General features: G+C 38.4%; 1 protein-coding gene across 8 annotated transcripts; it reads left to right on the top strand.

Moving 5' to 3' along the window:
• Positions 1-3,927: 3,927 nt before the first annotated feature.
• Positions 3,928-25,287, top strand: cep170ba (centrosomal protein 170Ba). 8 transcript variants are annotated; one of them, XM_032547348.1, is made up of 19 exons: positions 3,928-4,149; positions 5,783-5,920; positions 7,451-7,540; positions 9,295-9,373; positions 10,001-10,059; positions 10,262-10,418; positions 13,204-13,332; positions 15,231-15,725; positions 15,804-16,651; positions 16,826-16,984; positions 17,686-17,824; positions 17,917-19,521; positions 20,226-20,472; positions 21,064-21,169; positions 21,854-21,976; positions 22,061-22,149; positions 23,165-23,258; positions 23,381-23,432; positions 23,514-25,287. In XM_032547348.1, exons 2-19 carry the CDS (start codon positions 5,816-5,818, stop codon positions 23,744-23,746), a joined length of 4,809 nt encoding a protein of 1,602 aa, XP_032403239.1. In that variant the 5' UTR covers positions 3,928-4,149; positions 5,783-5,815; the 3' UTR covers positions 23,747-25,287. The 8 variants fall into 8 exon arrangements, with proteins under 8 accessions (XP_032403239.1, XP_032403238.1, XP_032403237.1 ...); XM_032547347.1 differs by having other exon boundaries at positions 21,851-21,976; XM_032547346.1 differs by having other exon boundaries at positions 15,804-16,666; positions 16,826-16,978; positions 21,851-21,976.
• Positions 25,288-25,332: the final 45 nt, after the last annotated feature.

The raw sequence follows: 25,332 nt of genomic DNA, 5'->3' as shown, positions 1-25,332 counted from the left end.
TCTAAATCAGAGACTTCAGAAGTATCTTACCTGGGCGAAGTGGACTGTTGTTCAGTGGTCCAACATTTCCTTTGGAAGTAAGGTTTGCATTTCACTTAAAATGCAAGATACCAGAGGTTGGATGAAAAGTGGAGGTCACAGAATCAAAGGTTGAAGTGTGAAGTTGTCACAGTAGTGATGATTTGAGGAGCCATGTAAAACTACAGTGGTGTTGGTCCTCTGTGTTTTATCAAACCTAAAACATCTCCATCTATCTGGAAATCTTAGAATATTTCATGCTTGCATCTTCTGACAAGTTTTATGAAGATGGCACCTGTCCACACTTTCAAAAGTGTCAGTACTTGTTTGAACAACCTTAGTATCTATGTACTTGATTGGCCAGCAATGCTGATCTATAACGTCTTTAGAGAATTGTCAAGAGGAAGAAGAGACATCAATAAAGCAACCTGTTTTTCCTGAATGTCTCACAGTGCTGAATAGGTGAACTAATTCACCGTAAAGAGTGAATTAGTCCACCAAATGTGAACTGACTAAGTATTGATTGCAGATATTGTGAAGTACACTTACATACTTTTTTGCAGAAAGACATTTTTGCATTTTAAACATGAGTATTTTTTAAAATTTTCTGAAGTACTGAATTTTGTTTGTATTAACTGCAGACCATAATTATATAAATTACTACAGATAAATGCACCAAATATGGAATCTATGTAAAAAGAGTTCCATTTTTTGATTTGAGTAACTAAAATTAATAATCTCATTTACTAAAACACATTGAAAGGCTAAGTTGCAGCTGGATCAGGAGGCTGAACTCTGCCATTTAACTGTAAAAAATAACTTACGTGGGAATTTAGCTTGTCTAAAACTTCCCGTGAACGTGAATTATGACCAAGAGTGAGAAAAGTGTTCTAACACACAGCGTCTTTATGTGTGTATGGCAGCTCGTGTCCAAGTCCAGGGTTTTGCAGCTGGTCTGAGACAAGGAGAGATGCTCCGTTCCCCTGGGGGCGCCTTGGGCAGATGGTAAAGTCTCTGGAGCAGATGTTGACAGCCAGAGCTCACAGTCTGCTGTTTTGGCCAGCTGCAATGCACAGCAACATTACAAGCCGAGGCAAAAGGTTTGGACCCAGTATGGCACTCACCTCGTCTGGCTTTTTCGGCTGGACTGGTCCTGAACGCAGCACAAAACTGAGATGTTGCTTTGGCACAGACTGTGATGTAATTTATATCACACAGTGTGGAAGCTGGGACTCCTCCTGTATTTTTACATAACATTCAGACATTGAGTCTCTGAAATCTGGGTGTTGTTCCTGACAGCTCAGTGTTACTTTAGAGACATTCCTGGGAGCCGTTTTGAAATTACTTTTTCCCATTTCGAGAAGGTTTCTAAGCTCAGACTGCAGCTGGCTGAATTGGGGATGACCTGCACTCACTTTTTGCTTTGACTTCCCTGAACAGTTGCACTTTACCAGTTACACATCATCTTTACGACTTTAGATTGTGCATAATTAAAACTTTTAACTGGTACAAATTTAATATCCCACTTCACTCCAGTTTTGATGTGAAAGTATTCATGCCCTTTTTTCACAATTGTCAACCAAACCTGCCCTGTTAGTTTAGATGGAAAGCAGGGATAAATTTGACCTTTCTTCATTTTTGGACCTTTAAGATTTTTGATTGTAAAAGAAATAGAAATCCACCCATCACTTTTCTTCCATTTCTCAATTAGGCATCACTTTACTTTGGTTGTATAAAAAATTTTCAATACGTTTCATTAAAATTTGTAGTTACAACATGACAAGTTACAAAATAAATTCAAGTGGTATAATATTTAGGAAAAATGCAGGATGTCTTTAAGCAACCCAAATCTTAGGCTTCCTCCCAGACACTTTTATCCCAAGGTCAAAAGCTACTCTTGTCACTCCAATAATAATGATCAATTCTTCCAGGTTGTTGCACCTTAGGGATTTCTTCTTAAGACTGTCAGTTGCATTGTGCTGCTGAAGTCCCTCTTTGGTAGACAAACTTTGAGTTAGACCTTTTACTTTGACGTTGCCTGTTATCATTTTGTCTAAAAATGCCAATTTTGTCTAATATGCTGACTTTATTCTCCCTTTTTAAATAATTGCAACAATTGTATATGTTTTAAATCATTTTCTTTTGTTGTTTTGAAGTGAAGCACTTCAGGATTCTTATCTGTGAAAAGTGCTACATCAATAAACTGTACGGTGTACTTGTTTCATATTAACCACTAGGAAGTTGCAAAAAGGAAGAATATTTTGTAGATTTAAAAACTAAGAAAATGCCCTAGATACCATGGCACTGCTGCTATTTAACTCAGTGTTAATGTACTGAAGCCTGCTTTTTCTAATTGACTGTTGTGCACTTAAATTCCTGATGTTGCAACAGTGAATGTGCGTGATCAGCTGCAGGCCAGGAACTGGTTCAGTGTCTTTCATAAACACCTCAGCAGGATGGCTGCAGCTTCACAAGGCTTGGCAGTGCACTTCATAACAAGCTCAAAATTCATTGAACAAAATATGTTCTTCGAAGAAAAGATGTTATTCTTAAACAGAAGGCATTAGTTCATAGTGAAACTAATCAATTTGTAAAACAATATGTTTTGCTATGTGGGCGTGAGGAGTTATCTGCTCAAGAGAAAGCATTAAAAAACCGGTCTAACGAACTTAATATACAGAGCCCTTCTTTATGCCAAAGACAAGATTGATTTGAACATTAAACCAAGCAGAACAACATCTATTGGAGTTTACTTTAATGCTAGATAAACTAATTTATACTTAGTTGGCAAATCCCTCAAAAATGAAGAAACACATTTTTATGTATATTGGCTAAAGGTATCGGTGCAGAATCGTGATTAGCAACAGTTTCCAACAAAAATACATGCAGGTCGACCATTGGTGATTCTTTATTCTTTGGGACTACAGCTCCATCTAGCGGCCTCAAGGCTGTCGAGGGAAATCAGCCTCTTAACCCTGATTTACTCAAAATGAAGTTTCAATTTTGTCTCAGATAAACCAAATTTTCTCAGACAAAAAAACAACAACAACAACAACAAAGATTAAGCTTGTGGCTTTTAATACATATACTGTGAGTTTATTTTAGAGCATGATTAAATGACTAAATTTCCAGTTCAATCAAAGTATTCTTTTATTCTGCAAATTCATTTACAGCCCTGTAAAAGAAATGACAACTTTCGCGATATCTTAGGCTGTTGTTAATCATATTGAACATTTCCCCATACTTTAAATTAGAATTTAGATAAAAACACAAAAAGTGCTCTTGGCAAGTCCGTAGATCGTCTATCGTAGCTATGCCTCACTAAGTGGGATTTCAGAGTTTCTTCTTCTGATTACCACCCAAGGGTATTTCGATTTATTTTATTTATTTATTTTTTGTTTGTTTGTTTTTCTTTTTTGAGGGCGGTGGGGTGAGGCTTCTGTCATTCTAATCTGAGATAAGTAAGCGATTATATAAATGTATCAGTTTCTGTAAAGATTTAAATGACCAATTAATAATTTGTGATATTTTCAAATGTTTTTCAATAAATAAAGTTATTGAAAAACGTTTTGGCATTATAACTTAAAACCTAGGCCGTATCTCGAAACTTTGTAGTCAGAACTCATAATTAATTTGAATGTAATTATTTTGATTCTGAATGCCATATAATGCTGAAAGTCAAATCTTGAATTTCAAGTGTGAGACTGAATCTCATCTTCATAAGTTTCAAAACATTTGCAAATTGATTCTTTCTAATGGCGGAAATATTCTCCCTTAAATTGGTATCACACTGAAGTGGAAAAGTTTGGCATTTTAACAAGGCGTACCACAGGGGGCGTGGCTATTCGTTTTGCCGCGCACGGAATTCAGTCAGAGTGAGACCTCTGTCTTTTCTCTCCTGTCAGATTAAACCCGTTTGATGGGACGTTGTCGTCACCGTGTTGGGACTAGACGCTGGAGGCGTTTGGAGGAGTTTAGTTCGGTTGTCATTCCCAAAAGGAGGAAGAGGGTGTGTTGGACATTACCTGGCCCGAGTCACCTGTTGGTTTCATGTCGGTCGTCGAGTTTCATTGACGTTACGACGTTAAAACACTGGCTTCACTAAGGCGTAAAACAGAAAAGGCGTTTAAGGTGAGTCTCCTGTTGGGAAAAAATCATTGGAGAGAAAGCTTGTTGCGGTATAAAGAAGTTGACAAGCGTTAGCTAAACAATACCAGCAACGAACACCAGCTAGGGACATTTCAAACAGCTGGGTTGTCTCTTACGAGAAAATACACAAGTTTACACTTGAGAATATAAATATTTACGGGTAATTTTGTCAATAATATTTAGCTTAGTAATGTTACAGGAAGTAAAGTCTCCACTGAAAGTTTCAAGTTGTTAGCTAAGGTTCATAGATTGAGATTCAATTGACATGTTTACTAGCGTGTTGTAAGTTAAAATGTATTTATATCTCAGTTGATTAGATAAAATCCCATTATGAAATGTGTTGACTTTAAAATGTCAGTTTCTTAAATAATATCTTTAAAAATGTCTGCCACTAAGTGACTTGTGGCATTTATTGGATTGATTACTTAAGATGAGGCGTGGGTTAAGAGCTCTAATTCTGTGCTGATACTCCCTTGTGTTAAATAGGAAGAGGTGAAGTTATACAAAAAAAAGCTAATTAAGGAAATAGATAATATGTTGTGTTTATCCTTATAAACATTACATTGTCTCAAATGGAAATGGAAACACCAGCTGACAAGAAATGGTTGGCTAAACCAGCTTAGATTAATTTGACATTAATCTCAGCCAAACCTGTCTTTTTTTGCAGACATTCTCTTTATAATAACCTAAAACAATCCATTATTCATATGGAGAAACAATCACATATAATAAAACATAAATGCAATAATACTCTTTGAATGATACCAATACCATGTTTGTAGATTTAAAACAGTAGATGGTTTTAGTATTTTTAAAGAAGAAATCCTGGCTAATCGATGTTTTATTTACTTTTAAACCTGTAGAAAAAAGTGATTCCAAGTCCCAGAAAAACATTCAAATAATTATTTACATATTTTATTTTTTTTATTATTGAACTTTCAACAATCAAACTCAGAAAGACACTGGAATTGGCCAATTTTCTGCTCAAAACTAAAATTGTTCATGGTCAGTAAATGCATCAACTGGCAGCATGTTTTATTTACTTTTTTTCCAAGTTTAATAAAAATAAACTAAGAACTTTTTGACAGGTATGTAAGAACAGTGTTTCATCCTTAATTCCTTTACTTGTTGTTTGATTCAAAAACAATTGCTGCAGATCTGCTGAGTGTAACATGTCTGTTACAAGAATATTAGATATATTATGTATTAGTTATTTTAGTTTGCTATATAGACTTATACAAATATAGAATAAATAAAACTAAATCTGGTAGCGGTTGATAAATGATATGGTTATTGTGCAGAATATTGTCAATTTTTTGCTCTTCTGCTCTTTATTAAGACAAGTATATTAAGACACTTCATGATAGACTACTTCATGATTAGTCTATCATGAAGTAGACTAATGACGCTACTTCATTAGTCAGGCTATCTGCTCAAGTAGTCAGCCTGCAGCTGGGAAGTTAACAGCTTGTAGCCAACTTTTCAGAACAGTTACAGTACCTTAACATGAGTGAAAGGTGATTGGTAAATTATCCAAACAGATTAAGTACTTTCAATGTATTTAGGATAAGCGTGAATATGAAATTGATGGATATGTTGTATGTTTTGTTTCCAGGATGCCAAAAAGATCCTGACACGTGGCCCCAACATGAGCGTCACATCATGGTTCCTGGTCAGCAGCTCGGGTACGCGCCACCGGCTGCCCCGGGAAATGATCTTTGTTGGCCGAGAAGAATGTGAGCTGATGTTGCAGGTGAGTCAAAATGCTGCTATGAAGTAAAGTTCAGCTGACAATCGTTCAATATGTAAACCAAGGTTAAGAAATGTTCTGAGTCCTCCTTAATAATGTCTGACTCTAAGCTCCCCTAGGCTCCCATTTGAAATGCAGCTATGTCATTCCTCTGTGTTGTTTTTTTTCCACACTTACTTGTGGTCTTTGCATGATAATTTCCTTCTCAATCTGTATTTAGAGCAGTAAAAGAGGAATGCACTCTCTAAGGCAGTTTGTACAATTATTTGGTGTGTTGAGCACAGAAATGCCCTGCTAAACCACAAAAGTTTCTTAGATTTAAACGTTACGCTGATCCACGTTTAGTCAGTGGTGCAAGCAGAAACGCCCCCACAGCTTCTTACAGTCTACACCAATGCATGCCTTTTCTATTTCTCATTTGAAACTGACCTGCTGCAACCAGTTTGTGGCCCAAATAGTTTAAAATCTATTGTTTTTTGTGGCTTTTCTGAAAGATGAGATTCCTGTTTTGCATGAAAAACAAAAATTCCCCTTATGTGAAGTCGTTTTAAATAGCATTATTTAGGGCCGGGCTGTTTGATTTCTATCTGTCTGGGCATTCCTTTCTAACAATAATCCTGACGTCTACTTTGTTTCCACTTCAGTAATGTTTTTATTATTTGTCAAAGTTCAGACTTTCTCATTCTAATAATGGGAGCAAAGTGAAGCTTTGAGCCATTGATTTAAGACTGTATTATTCTTGTTATCCCTCACAGGTAAACTAATCAAGAGTGCAAAGCAGCTGATAAACGCATCGGAGTGAGCAGGGCAGTGTTTACAAGCCAGCTAAAAACTTTAAGACACTAACAGAAGCATCTGAATAGTTGTTCTCTGTGAGTCCAACATTATTCACAACAAAACTGCCAACGGTCCATTTGAGGACAATGCTAATTTGGCAAATTAATTTGACAATCAGTCACAGTTTTTCCTTTTTCTTTGACAGAGAGGCCCAGGATGCTAATGAGCAGAAAAGACTGAGTCAGATCAGTAATGTGCTCAATCTGTGTAAAATAAAGGGAGGCAGGTCTTTGCTCTGTTGTTATCTGTAAAAATAGTTTGATACATGAAGAGGATCAACTTTAGATTTACTTTAGTTTTGACACAAATTCTCAGTTAGCTTGTCCTTACATGGGCCATGCTAACACTTGGATATACTTTGATCTACACCATTCCATTGTATTTCTGGCTCTATGTGTTCACCTGTTTCTTTGCATCCTAGTTGACTTTTGCTGATGCTCTGTCAAAATTTGGTCTTGAACAGGATTTTTTATCTGTCCCTGAGTCCATACAGGAACCTAATTTAATAACATTTTTATTTATTAAATTTATATTAATGCACTGCTGACTGTCAGTAGGTGTACCATTCAGTATTGCTTTTAATCTCTTTTCCTTTTGAAGTTCCTAAATTATTAATTCAGCTACACATTTCTCAGTTTTTCTCAATGTTTGGGCCATTATTTAAGTTGTACTTTGTTTCTTACTTTTTTCTTGCAGTCTCGCAGCGTGGACAAACAGCATGCTGTGATCAACTATGACCAAAACCGAGACGAGCACATGGTGAAGGACCTTGGCAGCTTGAATGGGGTGAGTTACTCCATCCTGAGCACCACAGACGGCTGTTAGAAAAGTGAAAACCAGCAAATTGGCATGTCCTGGAGCCAGGGCTTCATTGTTTGTTACTCTGTGTCCTTCTCCTGTTACCGCTGTGCTGCCACTACACCATTATCCCACTCAAATCCAGAGTTGGTCATTGGGAGAAACTGGTCATTGTTGTCACTGAGTGTTTCTTGTGATCTCAGTAACTGCAGACGAAATGAATTACAGTAGAACAGTGTGGAGACCTGTAACTGAAATCCACTAACATGCATTTAGTCACAGAACAAAATCTGCTCTTTGTGGGCCGTGTTTTACTTGTTCCTCCAGATTTTGGGATCTGATCAGAAACACTAGAATCCTTTTCTTCCGTGCTTACTTGAGACAGACAGAAAACCAAGAGAGATCAGTCAGTTGTGTCCTTATTTTCATCTCACCAGTATGGAAGTGTAGAGAGGGTTGCTGTTGTGTAATATAATCCCATCTTATAGTGGATTAATTCTAGTGAGAAAAAAACACTTTCAGGACTAGATTGCATGGAACAAGCGGGCAGTTCATCTGAGTTATCACATATTCATTATAAAAATGATGTGTGTATATGATATATATATTTTCATAAGTCTTTAACTTTTTCACAACCACTTGCTACTTTTTTATTTGAATTTTATGCAGCTGACCAACACAAAGTTGTTTGGTTTTTAACATGTTTTCCAAATAAAAATGATAGGTGTGGTGTTGCCTTTGTGTCAGTCCTTTATACGGAAGCGGAAGCGCCTCATTGAGCAAGTGAAGCAACTGCTTTACCAGTCTTAAAAATGATACTTTTTTTCATTCTGATCACCACCCTTTGATGGACAATATTAAGTCTGTTAATGGTTATCTGACTTTTTAAGCTACTACATCAAAACAAGTAAGCTAACTTTTGCACAGTTTTAGTCCCACCCTCCTTCACCATCTGAACTGGTCCAGTCCAGTTCGTGCCATGCACCACAGTCTGATTTGGAAATACCCAGTCAGACAGCTATGGGGTGAAAAAGTAAACGAATCTGAGCCTGAATTGGTTTTTTAAGTGTTGTAACAACATAGCTGCATTTATGCAGCAGAAAATGTGCATGTACTTGCTCCATTCAGGTTAGGGCTGGACCTACGATACTGTAGCAACATGAGAACACCTTCAGGTGTTATGCAGTCTGTGTGTGTTCCAACAAAGCTTGTAAACAGTATCCAGTGACTGTTTTCTGGTTAATACCAACAATAAACCTTTAAATAAGCTTACTAAATCAACATAAATCCAAAATAACATACACTGACAAAAAGGCAAAAATTTTTTTATCAAAAGCATCTAATGAACGACTTTTCATTTCACCCCATCTCTGCCTGTCATCGCCTCAGTATGATGCTTCCATTATGTTTTATTGTGAGGATAAAACCTGATGCGTTAATGATGCATTAGTTTTCTTCCACACTCAGTGTTTCTACTTGTAGCCCACATAAGTGGATTCTATTTAGATGACTTTCTTGTGAAACTTGTTAGCATTGGTTTTTATATTGTGGGTATCTGAGTTAAGGGAGCTGAACACATACACTAAACATTTATCAGATTTGCATTTGTGTAAAAGTTTTGAAGTGAGTTTTTCTTCCAATAAAATTGTCTTAAAGTTTAAGGTTTTAAGAAACTGAACTGTGAAAAAGTTTCTAAATATTTTTGAGAGTCTCTATAAAATGCATTGATTTTTGTCTTTCAGACGTTTGTGAATGACTTGAGGATCCCGGACCAGACTTACATCACCCTGAAGTTGTCTGACGTTATTCGCTTTGGTTATGATATCCTTTTTCAGTAATTTCATTCACAGGTGGCTCACATTCTGCTGCTGTTGGGTTAATCCTGACTTAGTGTGCCTTATAATTATTATAGGGTTTCCTCTGTAGTTACTATGAGTTTAATGTTTTTTTCCTTCTTCCTATGGATTAATTCTCTGTGGGGGATTAATGCAGTACATTCAAAACTTTTTGATTATGGCCAAAAGTTGAAGCACCCTTTGACACTCAGGAATTCATTAGTGGGTAAATGTAGTTAAGATAATGGAAAGAGAAGATGGATTTAAATATGTTTGTTCAGAACACAGTATGTGTTCTCAGTGAGCAAACTAGAATGAACTAGTCAGATACTTTAATTCAGTCAAGGTATTTTCATTCTATTAATGATCTAATCTATAGCAATCCGTTGTGATCAATATGTTCATATTGTCTTTTTTATTTTTAATTTATCAAAAGTCCCAACTGTTTTTCTACAAATCACTGGCTGGCTGCCATTGGGCAGAATCTTCTGCTCTTGGGATATCAGGCTAAATTTAGGCAACAGGTTTGGAGTTTGTTGGTTGTATCTGCTTCTCTAGATTATAAACTGTTGCATTGGTAAAAAAAAATTGAGTACTTTAACTTGCTCTGCACATGTCCATGTGTATATCTTGGAGAAGAGTCAACACAAGGTCCCAGAGGAAGCTCTGAAAGTAAGAAATACTGACATCCTGTCTCTTGTCTGTCTTTGAGTGGTCTACTGAAAATGCTCAATGTATTCACTTGGTTCTACGTGTTTAAATTAAGCTAGTTCCTGTTGGATATCCTTCCTTATATTTAAGAGCAGTTCACATCTGTGCTGATTGTTAGCCAGAGGTTTTTCATATCCTGCCTGCCTGTTGTCTGTTTTTGCAGCATGAGAAGTACACCAGCCAGCTGCAGCTCAGCATAAAAGCTCTGGAAGCCAAGTCAAAGGAAAAACAGCAACTTGAGAGCTCGGAGAAGAACAAAGATGCTGTTTCTAATGTCAAACTGCAGGAAAAGTCTGAGCGTAAGGCTCAGTCACTCACAGGTAAACAATAACGGCAGATATATGCTTGTGGGAAAGCAGTTTGCTTAAACCAAACCCATGTGCTATTGAGTAGAACAGTTCTACCTTAAGTGGATTTGGATGTCCTGTTCTAACACAAGGAAAGAGGAAGTCTTAGTGAGCCTCCATGTGCCGGTCAGCTTTGGTTAGAGATCCCCTGATAGAGCAGTGGAGGCTTTTTTTATTAAGAGCTTCTCTGGTGTGAGATTAGGATGGCATGTTAAGAGAGAGGCTGAAGCGACAATCCTGTGGTGTCTGCAAAGGAATCGATCTTGACATCCCCAGCCTGACAGGATGAGTGAGTTTGGAGTTAAGGACAAGCGTCCTTATCTCTCTCAGACATGCCTGGCTGCTAACTAGAGTTGGGGTGCCAGCAGAGGTGACTGGTTCTTGTTGTTGTGGAAGATCTGGAGGTGAAAGCCTATATTTGAACTCTCTCACGTTCTGCTCTTAGATTTACTCATTTATTCCTGTTTTACAGTGTTGACATAAGGGGAACAGTGAGACAACTGTCTGCTCAGTGGAAGCACTTTGTGAATGAGACTCATTCACACTGACTCAACTATTGCAGCTGTGGTTTATTTAGCTGTACGCCCTTTGAATGTGGTGGGAAAAACTTCCACTTATGCTTAAAATAGCTTTTTTTTTCTACTGGAGCCTCATGCTCTTCTAGAAACAAGTCATTTCAAACTCTGAACTTTTTCACCATTAAGTTTGTTGGTTCACATACAGTTACAGACTGCAGTCAGCTGTTTATTTTGCTGTTGTGAGCCAGCTCTCAAAAGACAAATAACCAAACTAACCTTCGCCTGTCTTTCTGTGTGTACTGACACTTTAAGATAAGGATGCTGTTTCAAAGCTCGCCTGAGAAGCTAAAGCTAAAGTTGCAGCAGCAACTTAGCTTCTACTTTTGTTGATAGGCAGTGTGTTTGTGTGGGAGCATGTGTAGAAAGGCCTCTTTAGCATGAAACCTGCTTTTCATATCTCTGTTGACTTTTATGCAAACTCATTCTCTTCAAATGAAGTTACCCTGCACTTTTTTTCCTAGTGTGAATTGAATGTGTTAATCTGGCTTTCTCCGCTACTGAAAGAGCTATTGTATTTTTTCTTCAGCGTGTTGGTACTCCTTTTTTGCTTGCAGGATGTGGAAGAGATCCAAACCTCCAGCTGCTTCAGGGCAGAACGCTCCAGCTGTACAGTGTTTGTGGTTCAGTCAGGCCTACTTTACCCCAAAATGGTTTGGGGCAGTTTAGTGTTTAAGAGAAAGAGCATGAGATATCCTGAGCGTACTCTGATGCAATAAACTTTAATTTTAGAAAACCGTCTATTTAGGAGTAGCTGAGTTTGCTCTTTGAAAAATTATGTTATTTGTATGTTGTTTTTTTCAGGTCTAGAAAGCACAGAGAACACAGAGTATTGAAAATTTATTTTCAGACTTTATTCTATCTTAAAGTATGCAACCATCCTTCTGACAATCCATCATTCTTTCTGTCCATCTTTCTGCACATCCATCCATTTATTTGTCTGGCCATCTGTCCATGCCTCCCTCTGTCAATCTATCCATCGTCCATATTTTTGTCCATCTTCCATCTGCTCTTCTGTCCATCCCTCCCTTTTTCCATTCATCATTTTGTGTATCCATCTGTCCAATCAACTCTTTGTCCATCTATACTTCTGTCCATCAATATTTTATTCAGTCATTAATCAGTCCAACCATCCATTCCATCACTTGTCTATCTGTTGATCCATCTAACCTTTTAAGTACATTTGTCTTTCCTTCGTCCCTTTCTTCGTTCTGATTTTTGTACCTTCCTTATTGAAAGTAGAAATAGTTTTACAAAGAATACATAGGAATGTTTTGAATTAATGCATTTTAAAAAGAGGTTTGAAAAGGACTGAGAACTCTGGAAACTTGAGTCCGGAAAAGTATGGAATTTTGACATAAAAGCGTCTCATGTTTATGTTTAAAGATGTGCTTTATACATTTATTTTCTTCTTTCCTAAATAATTTTCTTCAACAATCTCATCATAACTCAGCAGAGGGCACTTTGCTGTGCTTGTGCATGTTTTCTTGAGCTAAAACAAAAGAACTGAGTAAGAGGAAAGGAATTGGTAACATGCCCCTGTTCTTCTCTTGTCACTGTGTTTACATCTTATTGCATGTATCCAAGGCAACAGTGGTAAAGTGTTTCTAATGCCTGTGTTTGTGGAGCCATAGTAAACCTCTAAACAGCCTGTTTGGTCCTATCTATCATGCCAAAAAAGCAGCTCTTAGATTATCTGATTAATCCATTATGGGCATGCTGGAATGTGAGTGGAAGTGTGCCAGGTTACATGGCAACACCAAAGCAGGAAAACTCTTCTTTGTACTGCAATAATAAGAGTTTAAACTGCATGGATTAGAGTTTCTGTGTCTACAAGGTGGCTTGATTTATTATATTTTTATGTTCTGTATTTTTTTTTCTTTTCATGGAAGATTAGGATTAACTACGCCGTCATCTCATGAGATGGATTAGATTAGGTGGTCTGCATGATACCACTGGTACAGCAGTTTAACCCCTTTAAGTCATGGGAATGTGTAACAAAACTAAGTGCTGCAAGAAGTGTAGTGCTGCAATTCTTATAGTTTCTCAATACAGATTTTAGTTTCTCTCATAATAAAAAAAATAAAGAACAAATTTCTGTTGTTCTCCTGTGTTAGTATATATGCCTGATTACATACTCGGGCATATGTACTGAGTCTGAGTATACATGATTTTTCTTCCAGCTCCTACAGATTCTCCAATATCTAAGCCCACTCCTCTATATGGCCAACCTTCCTGGTGGGGGGAAGATGAGGAACAAGCCAACACAAAGCAGAACAGAGGTGGAAAAATGCCAGAAGATGAGGCTTCAGGTCAGGGAATGCATTCTATGTTTGTACAGTGAACATAGAACTCATCTGTATAGTAGATATCTGAAGGTTTTGGGTCAAAAATAAAGTGTTGCTTTATATTAAATATACTGCTTGGAATTGTGGTCCAAAACTTAAGGTTGGTTTAATGGCACTGTCTTCTACAAGTTTTTGATACATTTTATCCAGATATGGATGTTTCATGGTACATAATGGCTTCTGCCTTACCATGCTTCTTAGTTTAGACCTATTAATAATATTAGAGACTGATTTCACATTTAGAACATGACCAGTCTCAGCAGTTCCTTCAGTGCTGCTGTTGTCCTCTCTGTAACCTCCTTAACCAGTTTATTCCTGGCCTTATTTTTATTTTTTTTTTACCAATTTTTGGGAGAAATATCCATTGTTTCTGCAATTATGAATGACTGTTTACATATGATTCCGTCCAACTGTTTATGTATTTAATATTTATTTCTCCTATTTGGTGAAATCTAACTAGGAAAGTTTAACTTTGTAGGTAATGGCAGCTTTTTTATTTTTAACATTGGGTTGGATAAAAACCTTATACTTCCAAAAAGTAACTTTTCAGGGTGTGCTTTAATGTTCATTAATTGTTTGGTCATAGTGATGACTTTTTTGATATGCATTGAGCAGATATTTATCAATCTTTGGTGAGATGTGATTTAATAAAGTTAATTCTCACAAGAAAACTAAAATGAAAAAAAAGACTTAAGATTTGGAAACAGTTGAATTGTAAAAGATAAATTTGTCATTAAAATTAAAAGTAGTTTTTAAAAGAATTGTGCTGCTGTTGTTTTACATCTCAATAACCTTATATTTTAACAGTTTAATTAACTCTGTTTTTTTATTTTAATATCCACTGCATATACTGTGTTCTCACAGACATGAGTTGGTGCCATGTGATGCTCAGTGCTTGTCACTGAGAGGTGGATGCTTTTAAGCCTCGGGCATGTTGCTGGCTGATGGTTAGGAGGTGTTTGCCATGGCGATGGGCACTGACTGCCTGCTCGCCTCGTGATGGATTATGACCCTTTAAGCTGATGAAGGGGGGGAAGGGTCATTGTTCCCCTCGTGTTGCCCAGAGTGAGGCGGATTAGTACCGCTCAGCTAACCTGCTGTGGACTCTGAGCTCCTAAAGTGATATTTGGCAGTGTCTAACCAGGAACTAAGACCAGCTGATTGATTTTGTTTTCTCATATTAACAGCTGGATCATTTGGTATTTGGTTCATTGATTAACAGTTACAAGGTAATTTAAATGTTTGGTTTAGGTAGGACTGGACAATAAATGAATAACAATACATATTGAGATAGACACGTAATCAATATCAAAAGGTAACACATCTGATAGAATGTTCAATAATTTCACTGAACTCCGATTTGGAATCATATGGCATTCTGGGAGATGTAAGCAAAGGAAAGGCTCTGGCTATTCAAACTCTCACTGCCTGCTAAGTAAGGTTGGTGGAATCAACTCAGTCACTCTTTGGTTACCTAGTGAGTAACTTGCGCAGCAGCAGTTTCAGATTTTGCCACTGTGCCTCACAACTGCTTTAAAATAAAAACAGCATGGAGTGAAAACTGTGGATAAAACAGAAAAAGTCACACCATCAGTATGGGAGTACTTATGATATTTAAAACAAAAAACGAGTCAATAATTATTGATATCGACTAATATGAAACGCTTATGTTGTGATATGTTTTTCAGCCATACATATATTCAGGTTGAATTGTTATTTTAGGAATGCATCCACACTCATTCCAAATAAAAAGGTTAAATTTAACTTTTATTTCTATTCTCTTTAAAGTGTTTTCCTCTCAGTTTGTCCAAGTAACATAGACAGATTTATCACTTTGTCTTTTTATCCCTTTTTTACAACAGAGCCCGCTAAAGATGACCTAAGACATGAGGTGAACCGTTCTCAGTCAGACACTCAGGCCAAGGCCATGTTCTCCTTCCGTCGAGAACCCAGCTACTTTGAGATCCCAACAAAGGAATTCCTGGAGAAACCTGGAAAAAGCCCGGACTCACAGGTTCACGAGGTGCCGACAAAGGATACCTCAGATCCCACACAGTTTGTCCCCTCCACGCCCACGCCTCCGGTGGTCCAGAGCCACGCCTCTTTCACCATTGAGTTTGATGAATGCAGTCCAGGTAAACTGAAGATCAAAGACCATGTGACCAAGTTTGCCCTTCGCCAGCAGCGTAAGCAAACCTCCCCCGAGGCCCCTTCCACTCCTACAGAGGTGATGTCAGCAGAGAGCAAAGTAGCTGATTGGCTGGTCCAAAGCAATGCAAGCATGATGAGGAGAAAGTCAAAGGGTGAAAATATGTACACCACAAATAGTCACTCATCAGATCCGAAAATAAGGGATGGTAAGTCCTCTATAAACTTCTGTTAAATTTGATATTGAATGATAATTGTCTTGCTTAAGCATTTCTGTCTGTCCACAGCAAACTGCTACGAGAACGGATCTCCTGGTGAATCTGAGCCAGTCAACGCAAATGAGCCCCTACAATCCGAATCCCAATATGTGTTGCACAGTTCACCTAAAACCTCAATGACTTCTCCAGGGTCAGAGGAACCTCTGTCTTCCTCTCCACCAGAATCCCAGTCTCTTCCCATTCATGGCAAAGCAGAAGCAAAACAAGCCTTCGTCATCGAGTTCTTTGACGATAACTCAAGAAAGAAGCGCTCTCAGTCTTTCACACATACCGCCGGCCCACCTGAGCCCTCAAACCTCCGGATCCAGCAGGAGCAAAAGAGCTCAAGCCCAAATACAGAGAGAAATGTCTCATCTTCTTCCTTCACCACTCCGCCAACCCAGCGTTTCACTATTCCACTGAAAGGCTCCGATTCTTCAGGGTTTCAAAGAGCTGGCTCTCTACGACGGGAAAAGACAGACGAAAGGATCAGTACCAGCTTTTCCTCTCGCTCTTCTTCTGTTTCTGTAAGACCCTTTAGCAGCGTCGGTCGGAGGTCCAAGCTTGCGAAGGAATTTAATGCTGAATTACTCAAGCAGAAAGAAAAATCTTCTTCTAAAGCAGCTCAAGGAGTTGTTTCACTGTCTGAACAGAGCCAGGTGAGCCCCTCTCCATCTGAAGGACATCTCCAGCCACAGACGTCCTCCCCTATTCACCCACCTGCTCCCTTAAGAACCTCTGTCATGCCTGCTCAAAATGTGGAAGTCAGAAGCCCCAGAAATGAGGAGGACGACAGTCTGAGTGATGCTGGAACTTACACTATTGAAGCAGATGTTCAAGATAAGGAGCTGGAAGAGGCACGCAGCAAGATTGGCCAGGCAAGTTTCTCCATCGTACTTATTTTCCATGGCACAGAAAAGTTCTTCATAGCTAAAGTTCACCACTTGTTGCTTGAATTGAAGTATCCTCTCTTTATTGTTCACCAGCATCTTATGTGAGCTTGAAATGTTTGCAACTTCATCTTCTTCCTTGCGATGCTTTGTTCCTGACAGGTGTTTGGTGTTGTTGAGAGCCCAGAGCAAATGAGCCAGGCTGAAGCAGAAGCATCCTCTGCATTTAGGCCTGTTACTGATCAGGGCAGGGAGGAGTATAGGCAGAGTAGCTGTGGTGAGGGTATTCCAGCTCCAGAGCAGGGACATAGTCTGGTAAAGGTAACTTCATCTGCTTTGGCTTTGATTGGGATTGAAAACATTTTGATTCATTAAATCTAATCAATATTTTGAATAGAGATGCACTGGAACAGATTTTATAAAATATTAAAAAATATTCAGCTTCTTGTTATTTTCTGAACTTTTCCAAACGTGCAGCCTCTGTAAACATGGCATTACAATCATGTAAACTGCTGTTTTCCTGGTAGAAGAATATTTGTTTAAACACCTTTCTGATACTGAATATGGCTAATATTAAGTTTTCAGCTCTGTCACAGCTGATGTAATGAATAATGTTGTTGGGACAACCTCCAAGCAGTTGGATATGGCTCTTTTCTTGATTTAAAGAAATAGGTCAGATTTTAGATCCTTAAGAGAAAGTATAAAACGGTTTAATTTCAGTCACCAGATGATTTCTCAGTGCATCTCTATGTCCAAGAAATTAATTTACAATGAGGTCTTGATTTGGCTTCTTGATCCATACTCTCTTATAGGTGTTTCTCTTCTGTTTCCTTTTATTGTCTTTGCTTGAGGCTCTGGGTACTCTGGTTCTGTTTTGGTTTTTCTCGTTTTAACCAAATTTTAACTTATTTTGTAGGTGTTGTGATACATATCTAACACATTAATTCTCATGGTGTGTTTTATTGTAACTGCGGATATTGTAATATTTAAACATGTTGGATAAGTTGTGTGTTTTTACACAGGTTCAGCCAGCAGGTGCCATGGTACAAGGGGCTCCTAAGTGGATGTCTCGCTGGGCCAGCTTGGCAGACAGCTACACAGAATCTGGACCTTCGTCTGGCCTCTTTGACATGTTGACCCAGATGGAGCCATCAGGAGGGGGTAAGCCACCTGAAGAGAAATTAGTCTATTTGAAATGATAATGAGGCACACTGATGAATATGAACGATATTTAATATTTGTGTTCGCTACAGCCCGGAGTACAATCATTCAGAAGAACACAGTCAGTCAACATCAGGACCATTCGGATGCAGATAGTCCAAAGTCTAGACGCATTCTTCCACCTGTACTGCATGGAGACAAGAGTGACATTCCGACTCCCAGCATCCATGTTCATTACAACCCCAGCACAACATTCGATTTAGAGGAAACTACCTCAACAACCCCAACGCCTGATGACAATGTTCATAGGTTAAGTGTACAGGATGACGTGGAGCCTGACAGCCTTAGTGATGCCAGCAAATCAGATGATGGATCCATTGTAGAGCAGAGTAGGAGGCAGCTGTTTGATGCAGAAGACAAGCAAAATGAAGACAAACTTAGGGTTCCTTTTAAGTCCACATCTTTTTATATCGGGTCAGAGGAAGAGTCCAGTTCGCAGCGGGGAGGCTTTAAAATTAGCACTCCTAAGGCTGAGAGGAAGTCTGTTTCTAGAATCATCTCATCAGCCACTCTAACTAAGCAGAAAGGCATTCAGAACTCTAACATGAAGCACATTGCTTCTGCTCCCACATTGGACCAGAGGACAGAGAGTCCAGAAGGTAAAGAAGTTGCAGCTCCACCTTTGATCAGACAGGAGAGCTTCACCAAGGAGAGGCCCAGTAATCCCAGACTGCCAAACATTTCTAGTCTGCCAGTTCAGAGAGAGCTGGGTGCCGGGTTATTCCAGGGGAGCGGGAGTCAGGACACTCATACTTACCTCAAACAGACGGAGGATGTTCTGGCTGTTCTGGAGGCCAAACTCCAAAAAGGACCACCAGTGACTACTCCGTCACCCATAATGGACTCTCTGTCGGGAGACTCTGATGTGGATACTTCCAGCACTGTCAGCCAGCACAGCAATAAAATCAAAACACACACATTTATTAAAAAAGCATCATCTGGTAACCTTCATAGAGACAAGATTACAAATCCTAATCAAGAGACAAATAATCATACTGAAAAGCAACGCTCTTATGGTTCAAATGGTGGAAACAAGCCGGAACCCATCAGGAGGCATGTTGGACTGAGTGTGGGCAAACGTGGCTCAACAGACCTGAGCGATGATCCTCCCAGCTTACCTTACTCCGATCAGGAAAGCAGCAACAACCAAACTCACTACAAATACACGGTGCCTCTTCAGAAGGAGGACGGCAAGTCCTCCAAAGTGTCTCAGGTGTTAAGCCGTGCCAACAGCTTGTCGGCCCCAAGACCCACCAGGGCCTCCATGCTCCGACGAGCTCGCCTGGGAGAGTCCTCTGACAACGAAGGTACAGAAACTGAGAGATTAGCGCAAGAGTCCTCCACAAAGCAACCTCAGGATGCCAAGAAGCTCTCTAGACTGGATATGCTGGCCATGCCTCGTAGGCGTGCGGGTTCATTCAATGCACCCAGTGACTCAGAAGCTTCTTCCGCCCCCCAGTGGACAAGCAGGAACACAAACTTTTCCACCCGCAGCACAGATCAGAGCGGCAGCTCCAGTCAACGGATTTCTACTCCCGGACCAAAACCTACAGACAGGCCACAGAAGCCAGCACTCAACAAAACCCCGGTTACTCGCACACGCTCGAGCAGTGCCAAATATACCAGCAGCACAGCAAGTAAGTAGACTACAGTCATATACGGTCGTGTTAAACAGGAGAATTTTGTCTCTACTCAAAGCAGAGTAAATTTATCGTTTTTCTATATTCATATGTAAATTAAATGTTATATTTATATAACCTGATCTAAATATTACTAACTGATCCGCATTTGGATGAAAAATATTTCATAAAAAATGTGCAGCAATCTTATTTATTCATTTGTTATTTATGCTAGTGAAAAGGCATCTATGATGAGAACTGTGTTGGGCATTTTACTAACATCTAAAACACTAACTGCAAAGTATTCATTAAACATTTATTTCTTAACTGCTCTGGGTTATTATATATTGTTACTTAAAATTAATGCATACAGTTGTTCAAACATTTCAGCCATGTTGCCATTCTTGTTCTGAACTATATTAAATTAAAGGTTTCTTGGGATATGTAAGAGTTTTCACTAATGGGTTTTCAGCAACTGTGGAAGTTTTTGGTTAAGCACAATTTGGGCACCTTAGAAAGTCACTAAATTAGTAGATGTGGAGATGAAGACTTCCGCAGCATCTTTTCTGTCTCTTGCTCTGGGAAATATTTTGGTGACTCGTCTCTGAAAGACATGGTGGTGTGTTTTCCAAAGGTATTCCTTCATTGCACTCTCGTTTCTCTCCTTTTCCCCACTTCTCTGTCCTTGTTTTGGATAACTCTAACCAACTCACAACGGCAAGGCTCTAGGAGGCGACACAAGGGCTCTGACTATACCTCTACCTCAGATGAAGAGTATGAATCAAACTGGAGCAATCTTAAACACAAACGCTCCCAACCTTCCTCAGCTTCTCATGGTCCACGCAGTCAGCCTCGACCCCAACCAGTGATCGCCCAGCACCCGAAACCCTGCAGCAGAAACTCCGAGGAGGAGAGCCATGAAGGAGAAGCTTTCCATAATTGGACCAATCACAGTGCTGAGATTGCTCGGTAGGAAATATAGCAAACCCAAAACTTGCAACTTTAAACCAAACAGAAATGTTTTTTTTTAATTCTTTAAAACTACACTTATGCATGATAAAGCTGGAGAAAAATGCAGAAATTCACACATTGACCGATATTTTCTTTTTCAAAATGTAATTAAACTGTAGGCATATTTTGTAAATCTAGCTGACCAATATTATAGAGACCGACTTAAATGTACCTGGATATTGAACTATACTCTGATTTGATGTGAAACACCTACATTTACATGAACTATTTGGCCTTGGCAGCAGAGCAGTTTTCAGTTTACCTTTACGGTAAAATAAATATCTCCACACTTTTATTATGGAGCCAAAGATATGTAAATTGAGCTGTACAACAACAGATCGTCCTACACTTTCACAAAATGGGTTGAGAACATTAAAGAAAACAGTATAATTGCTTTGGCGGCTGTGCAGATAACAGCTTCATCTCAGACATCTTATCTTTTCCACTGACTATAAGGTCAACTTGCCTTCAAAAACACTATGAACTTCTCCCCACTTATTTTATGACATGACTACTTAGATTTTTTTTTTCTGTATTTCTAAATGTAAGGTTGAGTCAAGACTTGGCCAAAGACTTGGCTATTTTAGCCAGAGAGATCCATGATGTAGCAGGAGAAGGTGAAGCACAAACACCTGAAGCGGAGAGCAATAAACAGGTACATCACATGTGCAGCACACTGACTTTAAACTTTTTTGCGTTATAAACAGCACTAGCTGTTGTCCAGTTTTTAATATGATGCAGTGAAAAATGTTTTATGTGTGTTATGATTTAATCTGTAGTTTACAAATGTGAAGATTCAAACATCATTGCTTTCATAACTCTTTGAAGTCTTTCCCTAATTTGAATAACTTTACATATCTGTAAATTAAACTTTTTAAGTGTGGAGATTTTTTTTACCTCTTTTTATTTGTTTCTTTTTTTTTCCATTTTTCCTGACTATTTCATACACATATGAGGCAATTTTAAAGCAAGGGGGAGAAAATAAATGAATATGGTCTAATAAAATCTCATAGTAATGCAACGATCGGGTTGAGCAGCCAGTAAAATTATCTAGTTTTCTTTGAGATCTGACCAGCATATTCCATTTTTTTTTTAAATGATCAGATTCATGTATAACATTTTTGTTTAGGTTGTTTTCAGTATCAGTAAACATCCCATTTAGTGATCAATTTATAGACAAAGAAAAGTTGGAAAAGTGGATTGATCGGCACATCTGTAACAACTGGTGTAGTTGCATAACTCTGAACTGAATCACTGCTTCTCAATGGGCCTCGGGTTTAGTCTATTGATTTGTCTTACCAGTGAAACTTGCTTACAAACTTTTATTGCTCTCCAGAAGGTCCCTTATGTCTCAGAACCTGAGGTAAGCCACCAACAAAGTTCTGCACCAAACAGAGACTCTGACCGGGAATCAGGCAACCTTGAGCAGAGCTCCAGACAATCTGCTCAAAACAGAAAAGAGGTTTGACATAATGATGAGCTGCCTTTCACCTTGGGTTTTTTAAGCCTTTTGCTCTGTAGTGACTGTATCTTTCCTTCTCTTTAGGTCAGTGTGGACAGCTTGACGTTGAATCCTGTGTATCAAGTCACAGCAGCCATTAGAGAAAACACAGAGCAACTCGCTGAGAAGATCAAGTAAGATCTGAAGAAAAGACTCCCTGCATGCTTAATCTGACTTGAACTTAATGTTTGCATTGAACATAGAATCTTGCGTAATTAAAATGAGGTTCTTGGCCCACATGGCACTTGGATAAGAGAGAAATGAATGAAACCATCTTCCTGTTACATAGCAAATTTGAAAACTGCTTACTTATTGGGCATGAAAGCCTTTTTAATTTTAGATCCTCAAGGATGTATATAAGTGACTCTTTTTTGCATGGTAGAACAATATACAACTATCAATTAATAATACGATGCACAGTTAATTAAATACTTGCTTTTATCTTCTCTTCTATTTCTCTCTTAGCTGCATGTTTTTCAGCCATCAGCAAATTTCTGGGACTAATCCTGCTTTTAAACATAGACCATGAATCTTTTAATTGTGTGAAGTCACAGCTTATCCACAATCTTAATGGTAGCCACTTTTATCCTTATTTGATGTGGTAGAGGTTATCGTCATTTGGGAACTCCTAGTTGTGACTCAAGTTTCTACGATTTATCTATTGCTCTGTGGTGAAGTATGAGAATTTAAAGGAGTTCTGTCTTCAATATTTTTTTCCATCACTTTTTTTGCAACACACCAACACCACTAGCAGTGAAACATGCCCTTAGCATGATGCTACTACCACAGTTCTATGCCAGTTGACACAATTATCTTAGGTTTGAAAACTTCTCTTCGGTGCCTCAAGTACTATTTTTGGCCAAATGGCTCAACATTTGTTTCTTCTAACCATAAGATTTTTCTCTGGAGGGGATTTAGCAGCATCAGATTTCTTCCACCTTCAAGTTGAAGGTGTTGAGTTTGGAGCAGAGGCTGGCAATGAATATTTTCCATAACATGTCATAATTTAAATGTAATATCTAGCACACTATAGTTTATTTCTGAGCCTGTAACACAATACAGATTTTGCCAATACTATTTTGGTCACATAAATTCAGAATAACCCTAAACAGCAGCTTTTTGACCATTGCTCTTTATCATCATATTTAGGATTCTGTTCCAGGACAGATTGGATATCTCTGAGGACATTGAGGCTCGAATTGATTCTGACACTGACATTACTGTTGGCAGAATTTCCAACAAGGTTAGTATTATTATTATTATTATTATTTTTTTTTTTTTTTATTTTTTTTTTCATTTCCAGTTTTGCTCATTTTTGTTGTTTCAAAGTGTTCGCTTCAGCTTAGTAAGATGTCTGTTTTTCAGGAAATGGTGTCTATTTTGAAAGAACTCAGGAGGGTTCAGGTCCAACTTGAGGGTGAGTGTCTAAATCTCTTTTCTTAAATCTTAAGAAATTTTAGTACAAAGATTTAAATTTTATTCTTTTTTCTTATTTCAGTTATTAATGCAGTCATGGACCCCAGTGGAACACGTGAAACTACCAAGACACCCCCCGCTACTGATGCTGCCTCCTCTTCTTCCGCTGAAGTTCAGCCATCCAGAACTTCGTCCTCACGGGACTGGAGGACGGTCCACTCCGTCTCCAAACGCGGCGGCGGGCCGAGGCCCAGTGAGAGCGTCAGGAGGGCTGCTGTGACCCCAGATGACCTGCGACAGGGATATTTAGTCTGAAGTCTGCCGACTACAGAAACGTTGATCACGTTGATCAACTTCTGCTGCGTCTGGTCAGGAGCAGCTGTGTGCAAGTGAAACCTGACTGAGAGGAAGTGAGAGTGGATTTATAAAGTTGTGGTGAGCTCACAATGTTTTGAAGTGTAGTTTTTAGGAGGATCCACATGAGGTGGTGATTTAAGGAAGTACCTTGACATTTCAATAAATCTCCCCTCGTATTGTTATACTTAATTCTGTGTTACAGATTGTTCTCTATATTTGCCAATAAAGTACCTTAATATACATATGATTTTAAAAACATATAACTATGTAGTTTAATTGAGAATCAGCCTGAGTATAATCATCTCAGGGAAATCTATGCATTTATATTTAGCTGCAAATCATATTTTTTGAATTAAACTTTCAAATATTATTGTATTGGTGTCGTCAGAGCTGCATTACATTTCTTTTTTTTATGTATTTTTTCCCAGTGTTTTTTTTTGTGCCACATTCCTTTTCTTAGACTACATTTGTTTAGGATTATAAAAGCTATTTATAAGTTGTGTTATTTGAATGACACTGCAGGAATTTTGGAGAGACTTCGCAGCCTCCTGTGCCAGACTGTTGAATGTTGTTTTACACAGCTGCTTAAAGACAACTAGGTTTTTTCTTTGGTCGTCTTCTCTTTATTCGGGAGCTTAAAGCTATTTCTTGCAACCGAGGGTGGAAATCCATCAGGAATGTGCAATCTGAATGGGAGGAGGAGCTAACTCCACTACAGTTAAACCACCTTGCTGAACAAAGCAAGTGGTGATTATAAAAGCAGCCTGTTTTTTAAACATTCCTGCTTTAGGAAAAAAAGGCAGCAGTTGAAACTTAGGATTGTTTTTCTCTCAAAAACTGATTTGGCCAAAGATTATTATCAAAAAAACTGTAATTTCTTGTTTGTCTAAATCAAATCTTCTGTCTGACTGGATAATTATCCCACCCCTATCTATTTAGTTCACCATTGAGCAATTTTAGCATTCATGTTGAAAAATTTCTACATAACTATAAGCCATGATTAAGCTGAGTGTTTAGATGTCTGAACGTATCTGTACGTCCCACAAATTACCTCTCAATCTTGCCATTTTGCACCAATGTAGAATGTTTTCCCTCATTCATTATTTGACACATTTTAAGAAAAATGTATGTTTTCCTCAATGCACTATGTGTCACTGACTGTAACTGGGAAGAAACTAAAGTGCTGTACAGCTGTGTGGGCTCATATTTCATGCAGCCAGTAGAAGAGTTGTTTACAAATTCAAACAAAAAAGCATTTACTGTTGGATTTTTGTTTCTGAATCATCTGTTGCTTCTTCTTTATGGAGAAGAGTCTATGTCTTGTTTTCGTGCCCCCTGCCCTCAAGTGTTTCAGAGAAAATGAATCTTATGTCAAATTGAGTTTCTTTTTCCCATCCTAGATAATTTGGTTGTAATTTACTGGTACTTTTTGATGTTATTCTTTGTATAAGTTATTTAATGATTTTTTGTTATTTCAAATAAATTTAATCACCAAACCTGTCGGGTATTTTTTTTCCCTTTGTGTATTTAATTTTTCTTTTTCC

The sequence above is a fragment of the Xiphophorus hellerii genome, chromosome 19 (assembly GCF_003331165.1).
Source record: "Xiphophorus hellerii strain 12219 chromosome 19, Xiphophorus_hellerii-4.1, whole genome shotgun sequence".
Lineage (NCBI taxonomy): Eukaryota > Metazoa > Chordata > Actinopteri > Cyprinodontiformes > Poeciliidae > Xiphophorus > Xiphophorus hellerii.
Note: the sequence above shows the minus strand (reverse complement) of the source record. Positions and strands in the feature narration are given on the sequence as shown.

Coding starts and splice junctions, on each gene's coding strand:
- cep170ba (XM_032547344.1), top strand. CDS start 5,816: ATGAGCGTCACATCATGGTTCCTGGTCAGCAGCTCGGGTACGCGCCAC. Junction 5,921..7,450: donor AATGTGAGCTGATGTTGCAG/GTGAGTCAAAAT, acceptor TTTTTCTTGCAG/TCTCGCAGCGTGGACAAACA. Junction 23,259..23,380: donor TTGGCAGAATTTCCAACAAG/GTTAGTATTATT, acceptor TCTGTTTTTCAG/GAAATGGTGTCTATTTTGAA.